At 47.0% G+C, this 16,992-nt stretch overlaps 1 protein-coding gene across 1 annotated transcript in view; it reads right to left on the bottom strand.

The window, feature by feature from the left end:
* Nucleotides 1-16,057, bottom strand: part of LOC118379808 (transcription factor Sox-1a-like) — a 21,026-nt gene extending 4,969 nt beyond the window's left edge. The window contains exon 1 of the mRNA XM_052493202.1: nucleotides 14,943-16,057. Within this exon, the coding sequence (XP_052349162.1) occupies nucleotides 14,943-15,779 (837 nt within the window). The 5' untranslated portion in view covers nucleotides 15,780-16,057. The remainder of the gene's footprint in view (nucleotides 1-14,942) is intronic.
* Nucleotides 16,058-16,992: the final 935 nt, after the last annotated feature.

The raw sequence follows: 16,992 nt of genomic DNA, 5'->3' as shown, positions 1-16,992 counted from the left end.
TGAACAACGAGATCATGAACATTCGGAATCTCTGTTCGCCCCTTTCGCCTATCTGGGTCAGCAAAATTAGCATAGTCTGCTCTGCTTGACTGACCAACGCTGCCGGTGCGGGGAACCGCTTTTGTTACCCACCCATCCCAGGGGCAGCACTCAGGTGAGGGCACCGGAGAGAGGAGGAGTCCGATTATTTCAAAAATCCTTTTCATTAGACCTATAATAAGGCAACTCTTCCAAAGATGTTACAAAGGAGGTGCTCATAACAAACTAAAAGTACGTTTCGTTTCGTCAATTTAATTAACAGTCCTGCGCTGTTGTGCGTCACACTAGAGGAATACTGTGTGTTGTATTTGGTCGCCAAACAGTGACAGTTCGTTTGCCGCGCTGGGCTGATTCCATGCCTTCCTCCATTACTGCATGTTGCAGTGGTGGGAAATGAGTTCCGCGAGCTGCTGGCGTGCTGATTACCGCTCCTTAGGATCCCCTGTTTCTCCTTGGTAATTGATAGTCGGGCGCTGCTCTAATCAAATATGCCGTCTGTCTCCAAGATAGAAACCTATAGCCGTCCAAAATCACAGGCTTGGACGCAATGCAAGTTAGCTGGTTATTCTGCTACCAATCGAGGAATGATTGAAGGAGATTTTGTATTATACTTTTCTCGTTGTTATATCAAAACTCTGGACAAAGGTGTTTTTGTACGTCTTTCAATATGTTTTGTGAAATTTATAGATATTTCGGTTTTGGCCTTATTTTTTTTTTCAAATTAACAATCATAGCACTGCTGTCTTGGAAATGTCTTAGACATTTTTGTTTTTCTCATTAAATTGCACGATTTATTTTCCTTTCATTCACTGATGGGTAGAGAGACAGGCCTGTTATAAAACACGCCAAAACTCTGTCCTCCTCAAACGTCTTTTCTTTCTACCCACAGACCCCTTCTAAAAAAAACATTCCCCGCTTCCCGCGGTGCGTTAGGTTTTGTGTGGTCCCGGCACTGTCCCGTTTTTGTCACTTGTCTGACGGGTTCCCCGGTCCCCTCGCACCTGCGTCGCTGCCGGGTCCCTTCAGGAATGCGATGGGGCTTGTAATCGCCTTTGTGGGGGCATTGAGTTGTACGGCTGAGTGAAACTTCTCGACCTCACAGTGCTCCGGTCGCTGAATGGGGCTCAGAGTGGGGCGGCTCTCCAACCCACCGTCGCTGCCAAATTCCAACAGTGGCGCTCACAATCACTCCCACACAGGCCCCTCTACCACCAGGCAGGAGGGATGGAGGGAGAGGAGGGGAGTGAAGGGAGGAGAGAGGGGGGTGAAGGAGGAGAGTGAGAGGAAAAGAGTCCATAACGATCTCTAAACAAATGACCCAGTCAAGGCAAAATGTTTCTCACCATCACTCTCCGGGATGGACGGTGAAAACCGGTTTAGGCCTCAATTACATTATGGGGTGTAGCCTTGGGCGATTGCTTTGTAAATGTAGACGCTATAGCCTTATACTCACTACATTATCATTTTCACTGGTTCCCCTTTGGCTTAAATTCCTCAAATAAAACCATAATATAAAGAAGAATTCAAAATGTGGATGATTAAACATCAAAGTTCAATCATCAAGACAGTAATTTCCCTAACTGTATGCTTGCTTATAGATACTGTCTAATTGAAATTCTTCTGACAAAGAGTTCAGAACCATAGACTACAGAACATCACCCCTCCTATTCAAAATTGCTGTGCTTGTGAGAAAAAAAACAGGTCAGTGTTTTTTGTCATGAAAAGCTGGAAGTAGCTCTGCAGAGTGGTGTTCTGTAGGCAGCTCTGCAGAGTGGTGTTCTGGAGGCAGCTCTGCAGAGTGGTGTTCTGGAGGCAGCTTTGCAGAGTGGTGTTCTGGAGGCAGCTCTACAGAGTGGTGTTCTGGAGGCAGCTCTGCAGAGTGGTGTTCTGGAGGCAGCTCTACAGAGTGGTGTTCTGGAGGCAGCTCTACAGAGTGGTGTTCTGGAGGCAGCTCTACAGAGTGGTGTTCTGGAGGCAGCTCTGCAGAGTGGTGTTCTGGAGGCAGCTCTGCAGAGTGGTGTTCTGGAGGCAGCTTTGCAGAGTGGTGTTCTGGAGGCAGCTCTACAGAGTGGTGTTCTGGAGGCAGCTCTGCAGAGTGGTGTTCTGGAGGCAGCTTTGCAGAGTGGTGTTCTGGAGGCAGCTCTACAGAGTGGTGTTCTGGAGGCAGCTCTGCAGAGTGGTGTTCTGGAGGCAGCTCTGCAGAGTGGTGTTCTGGAGGCAGCTTTGCAGAGTGGTGTTCTGGAAGCAGCTCTACAGAGTGGTGTTCTGGAGGCAGCTCTGCAGAGTGGTGTTCTGGAGGCAGCTTTGAAGAGTGGTGTTCTGGAGGCAGCTTTGCAGAGTGGTGTTCTGGAGGCAGCTCTACAGAGTGGTGTTCTGGAGGCAGCTCTACAGAGTGGTGTTCTGGAGGCAGCTCTACAGAGTGGTGTTCTGGAGGCAGCTTTGCAGAGTGGTGTTCTGGAGGCAGCTCTGCGGAGTGGTGTTCTGGAGGCAGCTTTGAAGAGTGGTGTTCTGGAGGCAGCTTTGCAGAGTGGTGTTCTGGAGGCAGCTCTGCAGAGTGGTGTTCTGGAGGCAGCTCTGCAGAGTGGTGTTCTGGAGGCAGCTCTGCAGAGTGGTGTTCTGGAGGCAGCTCTGCAGAGTGGTGTTCTGGAGGCAGCTTTGCAGAGTGGTGTTCTGGAAGCAGCTCTACAGAGTGGTGTTCTGGAGGCAGCTCTGCAGAGTGGTGTTCTGGAGGCAGCTTTGTAGAGTGGTGTTCTGGAGGCAGCTCTGCAGAGTGGTGTTCTGGAGGCATCTCTGCAGAGTGGTGTTCTGGAGGCAGCTTTGAAGAGTGGTGTTCTGGAGGCAGCTTTGCAGAGTGGTGTTCTGGAGGCAGCTCTACAGAGTGGTGTTCTGGAGGCAGCTCTACAGAGTGGTGTTCTGGAGGCAGCTCTACAGAGTGGTGTTCTGGAGGCAGCTTTGCAGAGTGGTGTTCTGGAGGCAGCTCTGCGGAGTGGTGTTCTGGAGGCAGCTCTACAGAGTGGTGTTCTGGAGGCAGCTCTGCAGAGTGGTGTTCTGGAGGCAGGTCTGCAGAGTGGTGTTCTGGAGGCAGCTGTGCAGAGTGGTGTTCTGGAGGCAGCTTTGAAGAGTGGTGTTCTGGAGGCAGCTCTACAGAGTGGTGTTCTGGAGGCAGCTGTGCAGAGTGGTGTTCTGGAGGCAGCTGTGCAGAGTGGTGTTCTGGAGGCAACTTTGCAGAGTGGTGTTCTGGAGGCAGCTCTACAGAGTGGTTTTCTGGAGGCAGCTTTGCAGAGTGGTGTTCTGGAGGCAGCTCTGCAGAGTAGTGTTCTGGAGGCAGCTCTGCAGAGTGGTGTTCTGGAGGCAGCTTTGAAGAGTGGTGTTCTGGAGGCAGCTTTGCAGAGTGGTGTTCTGGAGGCAGCTTTGAAGAGTGGTGTTCTGGAGGCAGCTTTGCAGAGTGATGTTCTGGAGGCAGCTCTACAGAGTGGTGTTCTGGAGGCAGCTCTACAGAGTGGTGTTCTGGAGGCAGCTCTACAGAGTGGTGTTCTGGAGGCAGCTTTGCAGAGTGGTGTTCTGGAGGCAGCTCTGCAGAGTGGTGTTCTGGAGGCAGCTTTGAAGAGTGGTGTTCTGGAGGCAGCTCTACAGAGTGGTGTTCTGGAGGCAGCTGTGCAGAGTGGTGTTCTGGAGGCAACTTTGAAGAGTGGTGTTCTGGAGGCAGCTCTACAGAGTGGTGTTCTGGAGGCAGATTTTAAGAGTGGTGTTCTGGATGCAGCTTTGAAGAGTGGTGTTCTGGAGGCAGCTTTGCAGAGTGGTGTTCTGGAGGCAGCTCTGCAGAGTGGTGTTCTGGAGGCAGCTCTACAGAGTGGTGTTCTGGAGGCAGCTCTGCAGAGTGGTGTTCTGGAGGCAGCTCTGCAGAGTGGTGTTCTGGAGGCAGCTCTGCAGAGTGGTGTTCTGGAGGCAGCTCTGCAGAGTGGTGTTCTGGAGGCAGCTCTACAGAGTGGTGTTCTGGAGGCAGCTCTGCAGAGTGATGTTCTGGAGGCAGCTTTGAAGAGTGGTGTTCTGGAGGCAGCTTTGCAGAGTGGTGTTCTGGAGGCAGCTCTACAGAGTGGTGTTCTGGAGGCAGCTCTACAGAGTGGTGTTCTGGAGGCAGCTCTACACAGTGGTGTTCTGGAGGCAGCTTTGCAGAGTGGTGTTCTGGAGGCAGCTCTGCGGAGTAGTGTTCTGGAGGCAGCTTTGAAGAGTGGTGTTCTGGAGGCAGCTTTGCAGAGTGGTGTTCTGGAGGCAGCTCTACAGAGTGGTGTTCTGGAGGCAGCTCTACAGAGTGGTGTTCTGGAGGCAGCTCTGCAGAGTGGTGTTCTGGAGGCAGGTCTGCAGAGTGGTGTTCTGGAGGCAGCTGTGCAGAGTGGTGTTCTGGAGGCAGCTTTGAAGAGTGGTGTTCTGGAGGCAGCTCTACAGAGTGGTGTTCTGGAGGCAGCTGTGCAGAGTGGTGTTCTGGAGGCAACTTTGAAGAGTGGTGTTCTGGAGGCAGCTCTACAGAGTGGTGTTCTGGAGGCAGATTTTAAGAGTGGTGTTCTGGATGCAGCTTTGAAGAGTGGTGTTCTGGAGGCAGCTTTGCAGAGTGGTGTTCTGGAGGCAGCTCTGCAGAGTGGTGTTCTGGAGGCAGCTCTACAGAGTGGTGTTCTGGAGGCAGCTCTGCAGAGTGGTGTTCTGGAGGCAGCTCTGCAGAGTGGTGTTCTGGAGGCAGCTCTGCAGAGTGGTGTTCTGGAGGCAGCTCTGCAGAGTGGTGTTCTGGAGGCAGCTCTACAGAGTGGTGTTCTGGAGGCAGCTCTGCAGAGTGATGTTCTGGAGGCAGCTTTGAAGAGTGGTGTTCTGGAGGCAGCTTTGCAGAGTGGTGTTCTGGAGGCAGCTCTACAGAGTGGTGTTCTGGAGGCAGCTCTACAGAGTGGTGTTCTGGAGGCAGCTCTACACAGTGGTGTTCTGGAGGCAGCTTTGCAGAGTGGTGTTCTGGAGGCAGCTCTGCGGAGTAGTGTTCTGGAGGCAGCTTTGAAGAGTGGTGTTCTGGAGGCAGCTTTGCAGAGTGGTGTTCTGGAGGCAGCTCTACAGAGTGGTGTTCTGGAGGCAGCTCTACAGAGTGGTGTTCTGGAGGCAGCTCTGCAGAGTGGTGTTCTGGAGGCAGCTGTGCAGAGTGGTGTTCTGGAGGCAGCTGTGCAGAGTGGTGTTCTGGAGGCAGCTTTGAAGAGTGGTGTTCTGGAGGCAGCTCTACAGAGTGGTGTTCTGGAGGCAGCTGTGCAGAGTGGTGTTCTGGAGGCAACTTTGAAGAGTGGTGTTCTGGAGGCAGCTCTACAGAGTGGTGTTCTGGAGGCAGCTTTTAAGAGTGGTGTTCTGGATGCAGCTTTGAAGAGTGGTGTTCTGGAGGCAGCTTTGCAGAGTGGTGTTCTGGAGGAAGCTCAACAGAGTGGTGGTGTTCTGGAGGAAGCTGTGCCGAGTGGTGTTCTGGAGGCAGCTTTGAAGAGTGGTGTTCTGGAGGCAGCTCTGCAGAGTGGTGTTCTGGAGGCAGCTTTGAAGATTGGTGTTCTGGAGGCAGCACTACAGAGTGATGTTCTGGAGGCAGCTCTGCAGAGTGGTGTTCTGGAGGCAGCTCTGCAGAGTGGTGTTCTGGAGGCAGCTCTACAGAGTGGTGTTCTGGAGGCAGCTCTACAGAGTGGTGTTCTGGAGGCAGCTCTGCAGAGTGGTGTTCTGGAGGCAGCTCTACAGAGTGGTGTTCTGGAGGCAGCTCTGCAGAGTGGTGTTCTGGAGGCAGCTCTGCAGAGTGGTGTTCTGGAGGCAGCTTTGAAGAGTGGTGTTCTGGAGGCAGCTTTGCAGAGTGGTGTTCTGGAGGCAGCTCTACAGAGTAGTGTTCTGGAGGCAGCTTTTAAGAGTGGTGTTCTGGAGGCAGCTTTGCAGAGTGGTGTTCTGGAGGCAGCTTTGCAGAGTGGTGTTCTGGAGGCAGCTCTGCAGAGTGGTGTTCTGGAGGCAGCTCTACAGAGTGGTGTTCTGGAGGCAGCTCTGCAGAGTGGTGTTCTGGAGGCAGCTCTGCAGAGTGGTGTTCTGGAGGCAGCTTTGAAGAGTGGTGTTCTGGAGGCAGCTATGCAGAGTGGTGTTCTGGAGGCAGCTCTACAGAGTGGTGTTCTGGAGGCAGCTTTGCAGAGTGGTGTTCTGGAGGCAGCTTTGCAGAGTGGTGTTCTGGAGGCAGCTCTACAGAGTGGTGTTCTGGAGGCAGCTTTGCAGAGTGGTGTTCTGGAGGCAGCTCTGCAGAGTAGTGTTCTGGAGGCAGCTCTACAGAGTGGTGTTCTGGAGGCAGCTCTGCAGAGTGGTGTTCTGGAGGCAGCTCTGCAGAGTGGTGTTCTGGAGGCAGCTTTGAAGAGTGGTGTTCTGGAGGCAGCTATGCAGAGTGGTGTTCTGGAGGCAGCTCTACAGAGTGGTGTTCTGGAGGCAGCTTTGCAGAGTGGTGTTCTGGAGGCAGCTTTGCAGAGTGGTGTTCTGGAGGCAGCTCTACAGAGTGGTTTTCTGGAGGCAGCTTTGCAGAGTGGTGTTCTGGAGGCAGCTCTGCAGAGTAGTGTTCTGGAGGCAGCTCTGCAGAGTGGTGTTCTGGAGGCAGCTTTGAAGAGTGGTGTTCTGGAGGCAGCTTTGCAGAGTGGTGTTCTGGAGGCAGCTTTGAAGAGTGGTGTTCTGGAGGCAGCTTTGCAGAGTGATGTTCTGGAGGCAGCTCTACAGAGTGGTGTTCTGGAGGCAGCTCTACAGAGTGGTGTTCTGGAGGCAGCTCTACAGAGTGGTGTTCTGGAGGCAGCTTTGCAGAGTGGTGTTCTGGAGGCAGCTCTGCAGAGTGGTGTTCTGGAGGCAGCTTTGAAGAGTGGTGTTCTGGAGGCAGCTCTACAGAGTGGTGTTCTGGAGGCAGCTGTGCAGAGTGGTGTTCTGGAGGCAACTTTGAAGAGTGGTGTTCTGGAGGCAGCTCTACAGAGTGGTGTTCTGGAGGCAGCTTTTAAGAGTGGTGTTCTGGATGCAGCTTTGAAGAGTGGTGTTCTGGAGGCAGCTTTGCAGAGTGGTGTTCTGGAGGCAGCTCTGCAGAGTGGTGTTCTGGATGCAGCTCTACAGAGTGGTGTTCTGGAGGCAGCTCTGCAGAGTGGTGTTCTGGAGGCAGCTCTGCAGACTGGTGTTCTGGAGGCAGCTCTGCAGAGTGGTGTTCTGGAGGCAGCTCTGCAGAGTGGTGTTCTGGAGGCAGCTCTACAGAGTGGTGTTCTGGAGGCAGCTCTGCAGAGTGGTGTTCTGGAGGCAGCTCTGCAGAGTGGTGGTCACTGTAGCTGGCACAGCCACGAAGTAATAAAATCAGATTTTAAACCTAACCCTGACCCTAACACTAACCCTAACCTTAACCCTTACCTCAACTCTAACCTTAACCCTAACACTAACTCTAACCTTAACCCGAACCTTAACTCTAACCTTAACCCTAACCTTAACCATACTGCTAATCATAATGCCTACCATAATGCATATCATTTTTGTTTTAATTAATTTGTACAATATAGCCAATTCTGACTTTGAAGAGAAAAGCAGCATTGCAAGATAGCAGGAAACAACAAGAGTAAAAGTTTTAACATGAAACATCTAAACGTTCTGTTTGTGTGTCAACAGCCTGTTCCATAGCATGCGTTTCGGTGCATTTACGGCCTGTGCTCCAGCAGCGCCATGCTGGACAAGGCAGCAGCAAGATCAGCCACGCCGCGCTCCTGGAAGAGCGCAGGATTAAGAGGCAGCAAGATTGTTAAACATGTCAACGTGTAATTGCACGATAAGGCGCTCGCGAGGAATTCATTGGCCCAGTTACTTTCCCAGTTGCTTTCTCTATTCCGCGCTAATCTCACCCGGCACATTCGTTCTGTGCAATCTGTCTCCGTAATCTTCTGCGACAGAGCGGGCACCGAGAGCAGGCAGCTCGGTTGATTTTTGGGGAGGGGGTGTGGGAGCGTAGAAAATATGCCGAATCGTGATAAAGTGACGCTAATTATCCCCATTTAGGACAGCGAGTGCATGGGATCGGGGCTTCACGGGCGCGGAGTGTGCGCCAGCGCTGATGGCTTCCTAGCGCGGAATATATCGGTGACTACAAGATAAGAGTATTTATTGGTCATTCCCCCTCCCTATTCCCCTATTCCCTTCCAACACCTCCCCACCTCCCTCCCACGACCCCATCTGTGGTTAAGTAGGAAATTATTCGGGTTAAATTTACCAGAACGCTCCTCTTTTAGCCTGGCGATGTGGTGTGACGTGCCCTACCTCTCTGGGTTTTCAGTGTTAATCTGTGTCGCTTTACATCTGCATATAAATACAAATAGACACCAAACGGGACATCCTATGCGCTCCTCCGTTGCGTAGGAGGGGAGCTCTGAATACACCACAAAAAAAAATTCAACTGCAGAAAAGTACGTTTGGACTCTAACCCGTTTGTACATGGCCCTACACCATATCACTGTCTGGTTAGGGTCCAAACGTACCTTTCAGCGTTTAAAAAATATATATAGGAGACACAATAGATTATTTTTCATTGGCCTCCACCTGCCTCCTGGGGTGTAAAGTAATCTACACCCATAATTCATGTAAATGACTGCAATACACCTGCATGTAGGCATGGTAGCCTAATGGGGCTAGAGCGTTGGACTAGTAACCGGAAGGTTGCGAGTTCAAACCCCCGAGCTGACAAGGTACAAATCTGTCGTTCTGTCCCTGAACAAGGCAGTCTGTTCCCAGGCCGTCATTGAAAATAACAATATGTTCTTGCCTGGTTAACTTGCCTGGTTAAATAAAGGTCAAATAAATTTAAAAAAAATAGATGTGCATAGGCCTACAGATGATTCACTCGTTTTCTAAATGATGAAATTATTTGCTATCCCTGATTGGGGCATTTTCTTTCATCAGCTGGTACTAAATTAAAAATAATGTCCACATCATACTGTAAGTTGTGAAACAATGAAACACACTCAATATTTAAGTTTCCATAAACTAAATTCCACCCAAAATGTTACACTTAGAAAAAATATACACTTAGAAAAAATATACACTTAGAAAAAATATACACTTAGAAAAAAGGGTCCTGAAAGTGTTATTTGACTGTCCCCACCCTTTTTGGTTCCAAGTAGAACCCTCTGTGGAAAGGGTTGTACATGGAACCCAAAAAGGCTCTACCTGGAACCAAAAGAGATCTACCAGGAAGCAGAAGAAGGTTATTCTAAGGGTTCTCCTGTGAGGACTGCAAAGATAGCACCTTTTTCTATACTGGCCCTACAGCCAGCCTTCTATGGGACAGACAAAATAACAATTATAATGCTGTTTGGGGCCTGATCTTGATCAACCAAAACAACAATAACCTGAAACAGGATTTAACAGTGACTGTTTATACAATCCTATTCAGGCACAATAGAAAATACCATACTCATAAAATGTCTCAATGCACTAGAGATGTTTATTCCAGGCTCTTTGGTGCATTGACACAGACAGCCCTATTATTATATTTTGTCCCCAGTAATTGTTATTTTGACCAATCACATACAATCTTTTCACATACAATATTTTTCAGAGCTGATCTGATTGGTCAAAAGACCAATTAGTTTCCAAAATAAATCTGAATTTAGCTGCCTGTGTAAACGCAACCTTTGAGGCACAGAAAGGGACAGCAAGGCCTTGAAGTGTGTCCTTGTTCTCTCGTTCACCCCTCATGGAGGGAATGGAGTGAGACAGATGGAATTCCCTCCCCTCTAGCCCATGCCTAATCCCATTCATTTACACCCATGAGAGTGATGGAGCAAATTCCCACGTATGGAATCATATCACGGGCGGAGAGAAGTTCCCTGAGGTCATGTCACTTGTTGCTGATTACAGAGATGGCAAAGACTATGGCTGGAAGTTTCTACTGTTCGTGTGCATTGACCAAACCTCCCGCCCTAGCAATGATATTACAGTGGAGATGTATTTGACAAGCAGATAAGAACAACAACTACAGTTGAAGTCGGAAGTTTACATACATACTCCGTTTTTCACAATTCCTGACATTTAATCCTAGTACAAATTCCCTGTTTTAGGTCAGTTAGGATCACCACTTTATTTTAAGAATGTGAAATGTCAGAATAATAGTAGAGAGAATGATTCATTTCAGCTTTTATTTCTGTCATCACATTCCCAGTGGGTCAGAAGTTTACATACACTCAATTAGTATTTGGTAGCATGCCTTTAAATTGTTGAACTTGGGTCAAATGTTTCAGGTAGCCTTCCACAAGCTTCCCACAATAAGTTGGGTGAATTCTGGCCCATTCCTACCTGACAGAGCTGGTGTAACTGAGTCAGGTTTGTAGGCCTCCTTGCTTGCTCAAATGTTCTATAGGATTAAGGTCAGGGCGTTGTGATGGCCACTCCAATACCTTGACTTTGTTGTCCTTTAGCCATTTTGCCACAGCTGGAAGACTCATTTGCGACCAAGCTTTAACTTCCTGACTGATGTCTTGAGATGTTGCTTCAATATATCCACATAATTTTCCTGCCTAATGATGCTATCTATTTTGTGAAGTTCACCAGTCCCTCCTGCAGCAAAGCACCCCCACAACATGATGCTTTTTTATGGCGGTTTTGGAGCAGTTCTTTCTTCCTTACTGAGTGGCCTTTCAGGTTATGTCGATATAGGACTCATTTTACTGTGGATATAGATACTTTTGTACCTGTTTCCTCCAGCATCTTCACAAGGTCCTTTGTAGTTGTTCTGGGATTGATTTGCACTTTTCGCACCAAAGTATGTTAATCTCTAGGAGACCGAATGGATCTTATTCCTGAGCGGTATGAAGGCTGCGTGGTCCCATGGTGTTCATACTTACGTACTATTGTTTGTACAGCTGAAAGTGGTACCTTCAGGCATTTGAAAATTGCTCCCAAGATGAACCAGACTTGTGGAGGTCTACAATTTTTTTCTGAGGTCTTGGCTGATTTCTTTTGATTTTCCTATGATGTCAAGCAAAGAGGCACTGCATTTGAAGATAGACCTTGAAATACATCCACAGGTACACCTCCAATTGACTTAAATTATGTCAATTAGCCTATCAAAAGCTTCTAAAGCCTTGACATAATTTTCTGGAATTTTCAAAGCTGTTTAACGGCACAGTCAACTTAGTGTATGTAAACTTCTGACACACTGGAATTGTGATACAGTGAATTTTAAGTGAAATAATCTGCATGTAAACAATTGTTGGAAAAATGACTTGTGTTATGCACAATTTAGAGGTCCTAGCCGACTTGCCAAAACTGAAGTTTGCTAACAAGAAATTTGTGGAGTGGTTGAAAAATAAGTTTTAATGACTCCAACCTAAGTGTATGTAAACTTCAGAATTCAACTGTGTGTGTCATGAACATATAAAGCTGCTCCCAAAGAGGAATTCACTGTCATTTCAACATGCATTTTTAAGTGATCTTAATGATTGTATGAAACATCATATTATTCTATTCTCATTTTTAAAGTAAGTGAAACAACTAGTAAACAGCGTGACCCCTAATGTCCCCCCCAGCACATCCAGAAGAGGACTGGCCACCCCTCAGAGCCTGGTTCCTCTCTAGGTTTCTAATCTCCACCTGGCACAGCCAGAAGAGGACTGGCCACCCCTCAGAGCCTGGTTCCTCTCTAGGTTTCTAATCTCCACCTGGCACAGCCAGAAGAGGACTGGCCACCCCTCAGAGCCTGGTTCCTCTCTACCCGGTACAGCCAGAAGAGGACTGGCCATCCCTCAGAGCCTGGTTCCTCTCTACCCGGTACAGCCAGAAGAGGACTGGCCACCCCTCAGAGCCTGGTTCCTCTCTACCCGGTACAGCCAGAAGAGGACTGGCCATCCCTCAGAGCCTGGTTCCTCTCTAGGTTTCTAATCTCCACCTGGCACAGCCAGAAGAGGACTGGCCACCCCTCAGAGCCTGGTTCCTCTCTACAAGGTACAGCCAGAAGAGGACTGGCCATCCCTCAGAGCCTGGTTCCTCTCTACCCGGTACAGCCAGAAGAGGACTGGCCATCCCTCAGAGCCTGGTTCCTCTCTACCCGGTACAGCCAGAAGAGGACTGGCCATCCCTCAGAGCCTGGTTCCTCTCTTGGTTTCTTCCTAGGTTCCTATCTTTCTAGGAAGATTTTCCTAACCACTGTGCTTCTACATCTGCATTGCTTGCTGTTTGGGGTTTTAGGCTGGGTTTTTGTATAACACTTTGAGATATTAGCAGATGTAAAAAGGGATTTATAAATACATTTGATTGATGGCCTCGTAATGTCTGCAGATGATCCGCTCGGATTCTCAGTGAAGCACAAAAAGAGAAAACTCTCACTCACTTATCTCCGTTTGAAATCTCCCTCTCCAGCACTGTGATTTCATCTATTATGGTCTTCATTCATCATGGCACAGAGGAAAGAGATATAACATCTCATGCACACTAACTCATCTCCGAATGTTCAAAGGGTAAAGAACCCAACTTAAAATCAATCCAACACACTGTGTCAACAAGAGGATACAACTTCAAGCCCCCCTCGTTACTTTCCAAGTGCTGAGCCGAGCCGAGTCGTACTGGATCAACCCCGTATTGTGGATCAGGCACAGTGATCCGGCATTACAGCCTTCATCAGTGTGCTCGCTATAGTAGGTCTATGGCAGGGATGCAGATTGTGTCAACTACTGACTAAAGTTTTTTTTTTTGTATCCACACTGCTTCCTATTCAGGTAGGCAGGCTTTGTTTAGGGATTTAGGAAACAGACTGAACTTTGACCACTGCACACATAGCAACAAAACAGCCAAGTTTGCACTTTCCTCCCGAATGGACCATTAAAATGACTTCAGCTTGTACTTATCAGGATCATCTACTCACAGTCAACGTATTCGAAAGTGGGAAATAGTCAGTCACAAGAAAATAGTTCTAAAATAATCAGATGAAGACCTGCTGTGTACGTTTATATACGAACTCATTTTGGTTTGAACAAATCATTATTAGAATCATAATAGGTTTAATGTTAAGTCCAATAATTTAGGACATTATGCTATTCATAAAAATTATATTAGGCTAATTTATTGGAAAAAAATAAGCTACCAAACATCCTACAAACTAATTTGGTTGAAAAAATATTTTTTGGGGGGTGATAAAATACAGTCTAGAGTATTTGAGGGAGCCTGAATAACTATACTTCTCCTTCTAAATGTACTAGTGGCATTTGGTGATCGCTATTCGGAATAAAACCGTTACATCCATGTATAGGCCTGTTTCATCCCTGGAGAATAAGACGTTTTTCAAAAAGCCACAGAAGTCAGACAAAAATGTCAACTCGAAACAGCTTTGCTCTTGTTTTTACAGGGCTATAGGCTATAAGAATGTATTTTATGTCATGTAGAAATATATAATAATATGCTATTTGAATAATACATTGCACATTTTAACAACATAATTAAACTTATACTACATCAGGGATATTGTCTAACCAATACCTGCTGAATAGTCTTGTCAGTAATACAAGTATAATAAACTCTACTGCATGTAGCCTAACAGCACTCAAATGACTATGGGAGTTAAATACCATGAATAGGATAGAATCAAGAACAACAAGAACAACACACATTAACGTATATTAAAACATATGGCATAAGAGACGCGCATATCCTAAATGTTTATTCCGAAGGACTATAGGAATACCGTGTCTCTCTGTGAAATCTGTGGACCCTGTTTCATTGGAACAACTTGCATGTGATTTTACAAAAAGTATTAAAAAGCCATAAATGTAAACCCTGAGAATAGTTCGGGTGTACCATGGAACCGTCCTCGCTTAATCAAATGGCCAAATAAGCAGATATGCATATAGGTAATATTATTAGTTGATACGCATTTTAATAACGTGCATAATGGTACGGGTTTGCCAGAGACACTTTCCCCTTATAAAAAAACAAACATTTACTGTAGCCTATCCGTAGCTTTGCGTCAGACTTTTTTTTATCATGTTTGCGTGTTTCAAATTAAACACAACTCAAATTGTAATTTGCAACCGATGATAGTGAACAATAATCAAGCTAAGACTTTTTTTGTAGAACCAGAGCAACATATGTGTGAAATTTATTTGAATTGTATTTCAGCGCAATCGCACCTCGTAAATTATACAATAGCAATTGCGCATCAGTCTTTTAAAATATTAAAAATTATTCACAATTTACAATAATTATTACAATAAAAAGAGTTAATTATGATCATAAATAGACATAGTATAAACGGACATGTTTACAAACGCTTGGGTAATTAGCAAATGGGGAAAAATCAATATTGAAACATTTTTCATGATTATGAAAACCATGTTGTCTTATTATTCTATAACTTACAGTGAACCCAAAATAATACGATTATAGTTAACCAAATGTATTCATTCATTTGGCATCGCTCTAAACCACAAGTGGCGTTAATAAAAATGTCAAAATTATAACACAACAACCAATATTTGAACTCATATCCTATGCGTAAGAGACTGTATATACTCCAAAAGGCGAAATGGATAGGCTAATTTACCTTTCATTTACAACATCAACATAAACATTCTGTACAAAATGCAGGTAGGCCTAGTTCAGTGTTCATTAAAAAAAATATGTAAATATTTGGTTTAGGTTATTTTGTGTTCTGTCTGCAGTTTCCATAGTCTTATGAATAGCTGAATCTATATATGTGTTAACGGAACCGTTCCGTTCACCGCAGCCGTCGCACTCTGGTAATGCTGCGGCAATGCGTGGAGTCTACTTTGCACCGACGGGTCCCCGGGCTCTCCGGTCGGTAAATACATGCTTATCATCTCTCTCAAGTCTCCGGGGCAAGGGCCCCTGGAGTGAGTGCTAACGGGAGGGCTTACGCTCGGCTCTGACTTCACCAGCGACCCTAACGTGCTCATGGCAGCGGAGGAGGAGACGCCAGAGCTCTGGTGCTGCGTGTAGGTGATCCCGCCGTAGCCGGACGGAGAGGCGCTCATGTAGCCCTGAGAGTTCGAGATGGGGCTGTACTGGAGCGCCGACATGTCGTAGCGGTGCATGGGCTGGGGGTTGTGCGGGTGGTGGTGGTGGTGTGAGTGGTGGTGGTGCCCGCTGCCCGGGTGCTGGCTGTAAACTATCTGCGCCTCCTGCATCATCGCCGCGGCCGCAGCTGCTGCAGCCACTTGCCCCGAGTACGCACCGTTCGCCCAGCCGTTCATGTGCGTGTAGCCTGAGCTGGCGGAGCCCCCGTGGCACACGGGGCTCTCTAACCTCTGGCCAACCCCGGATGAACCCACCCCGACCCCCAGACCCATTCCACCACCGCCAGCCCCAGAGAGCAGGCCACCGGCCAGAGAGTATTTGTCCTTTTTCAGCAGGGTCTTGGTCTTCCGTCTTGGTCTGTACTTGTAATCCGGGTGCTCCTTCATGTGCATGGCTCGTAACCGCTTCGCTTCATCGATGAAGGGTCTCTTCTCCGCTTCCGTCATCACCTTCCACTCCGCGCCCAGCCGCTTGCTGATCTCGGAGTTGTGCATTTTGGGGTTCTCTTGGGCCATCTTTCTCCGCTGCCCACGGGACCACACCATGAACGCGTTCATCGGACGCTTCACTCGGTCCTGATTCGCTTTGGACCCGCTGTTCGGTCCCGACTGCCCCGAATTTGTGTTCGTTTGGGGTCCAGGGGAATGGAGGTCCGTCTCCATCATCATGCTATACATTCACCTGGTTTTCAAACTTTCTACCAACAGAAAAAAAAATGTCTGATTCAGTCGGTGCGCGAGTCTGGCAGAGCAGGTACACACGAGGGATCAACAATCCTATACCTCAAAATGAGTGAATTGTAAACTTAATTAATAATCCAAGAAAGAGGGAGTCTCAGAAATGTTCTGTGTTTTATCTCCTCTCCGGTTGTTGGTTCACATCCACTGACAGAATGCGCCTTTGAGCCACTTTCTCTGTCAGAGTTGAGAAGTTAGTTAAAGCGGCAGCCATATGATGTGCCTTGACAGCGGTTAAATGAGCCACGAGCGGCCAATGGCGTTCTAGAAGCAGAGAGATTTGCATGGCGCTCAGTCAGGTGACGCTGAGCTAGTGAAAGAGGAACACACTGGGGGAACATGGTGGAAAACATTGCGTGGGCATGAAATCTGAGTCCGTTTGCCATTGTCAATACTAGACTTCTAGCCTAAAAGTTATTAAATCGCATAGCCATTATACTGTCTCGGCGTATAGGGTAATAGGGGGTAACGAGCCCCGTTAAGAACAATGACTAATTGCTGCCGCAAAAAAAGCTACAATTGGATAAAAAAAATTGGTATGTGGAAAAGGTCATGTTTAGGAGAAGAAAGGGAGATAAGTAAAGCACCATTAATATCCGCACTATGAGGAGATTTGATGTAAAGTCCTTTTTTTAAACTCACCTGCACATTAATTGTATTTGTTCTTTCATTGATGTTCCTTTTCCATATAATGTATTATATACAATTGTACTAAATATTATTTGAAAAATGCAAGATTTTAAATCCCAGCCATCTTTAAAATTTAATTCAGTAGCAAAAGGTTTTCAATTGTTGTTTTTTAATTAATATTAAATTGATTTGAATATAATACTGAATGGAATATAAATAATAACATTTAATAACAGGGGGATGCCAATTGAAAGCTCTCTCTTTACACATGAAATGCTTTGTAAAATAGCTAATAGGCTAAGTTGTATTAACTGTAGTTATCAGTGCCTAGAGGAAACATTTACAACTGAAATTAAGCTTCGTTATATTTTTTAATGTATTTTACCTCAGATGATCTGGTAGTAAGGTTGCTAGCTAGTACTAGCAGCTTATGCTAACTAGCTAGCTGGCTAGCATTTACATCTAGTGAAGTTGCTAGCTAGCAAGTTAGCATAAACTAGCACTAATAGGGCTAGTCATTGTC

This window comes from Oncorhynchus keta, chromosome 34, assembly GCF_023373465.1.
Source record: "Oncorhynchus keta strain PuntledgeMale-10-30-2019 chromosome 34, Oket_V2, whole genome shotgun sequence".
Lineage (NCBI taxonomy): Eukaryota > Metazoa > Chordata > Actinopteri > Salmoniformes > Salmonidae > Oncorhynchus > Oncorhynchus keta.
Note: the sequence above shows the minus strand (reverse complement) of the source record. Positions and strands in the feature narration are given on the sequence as shown.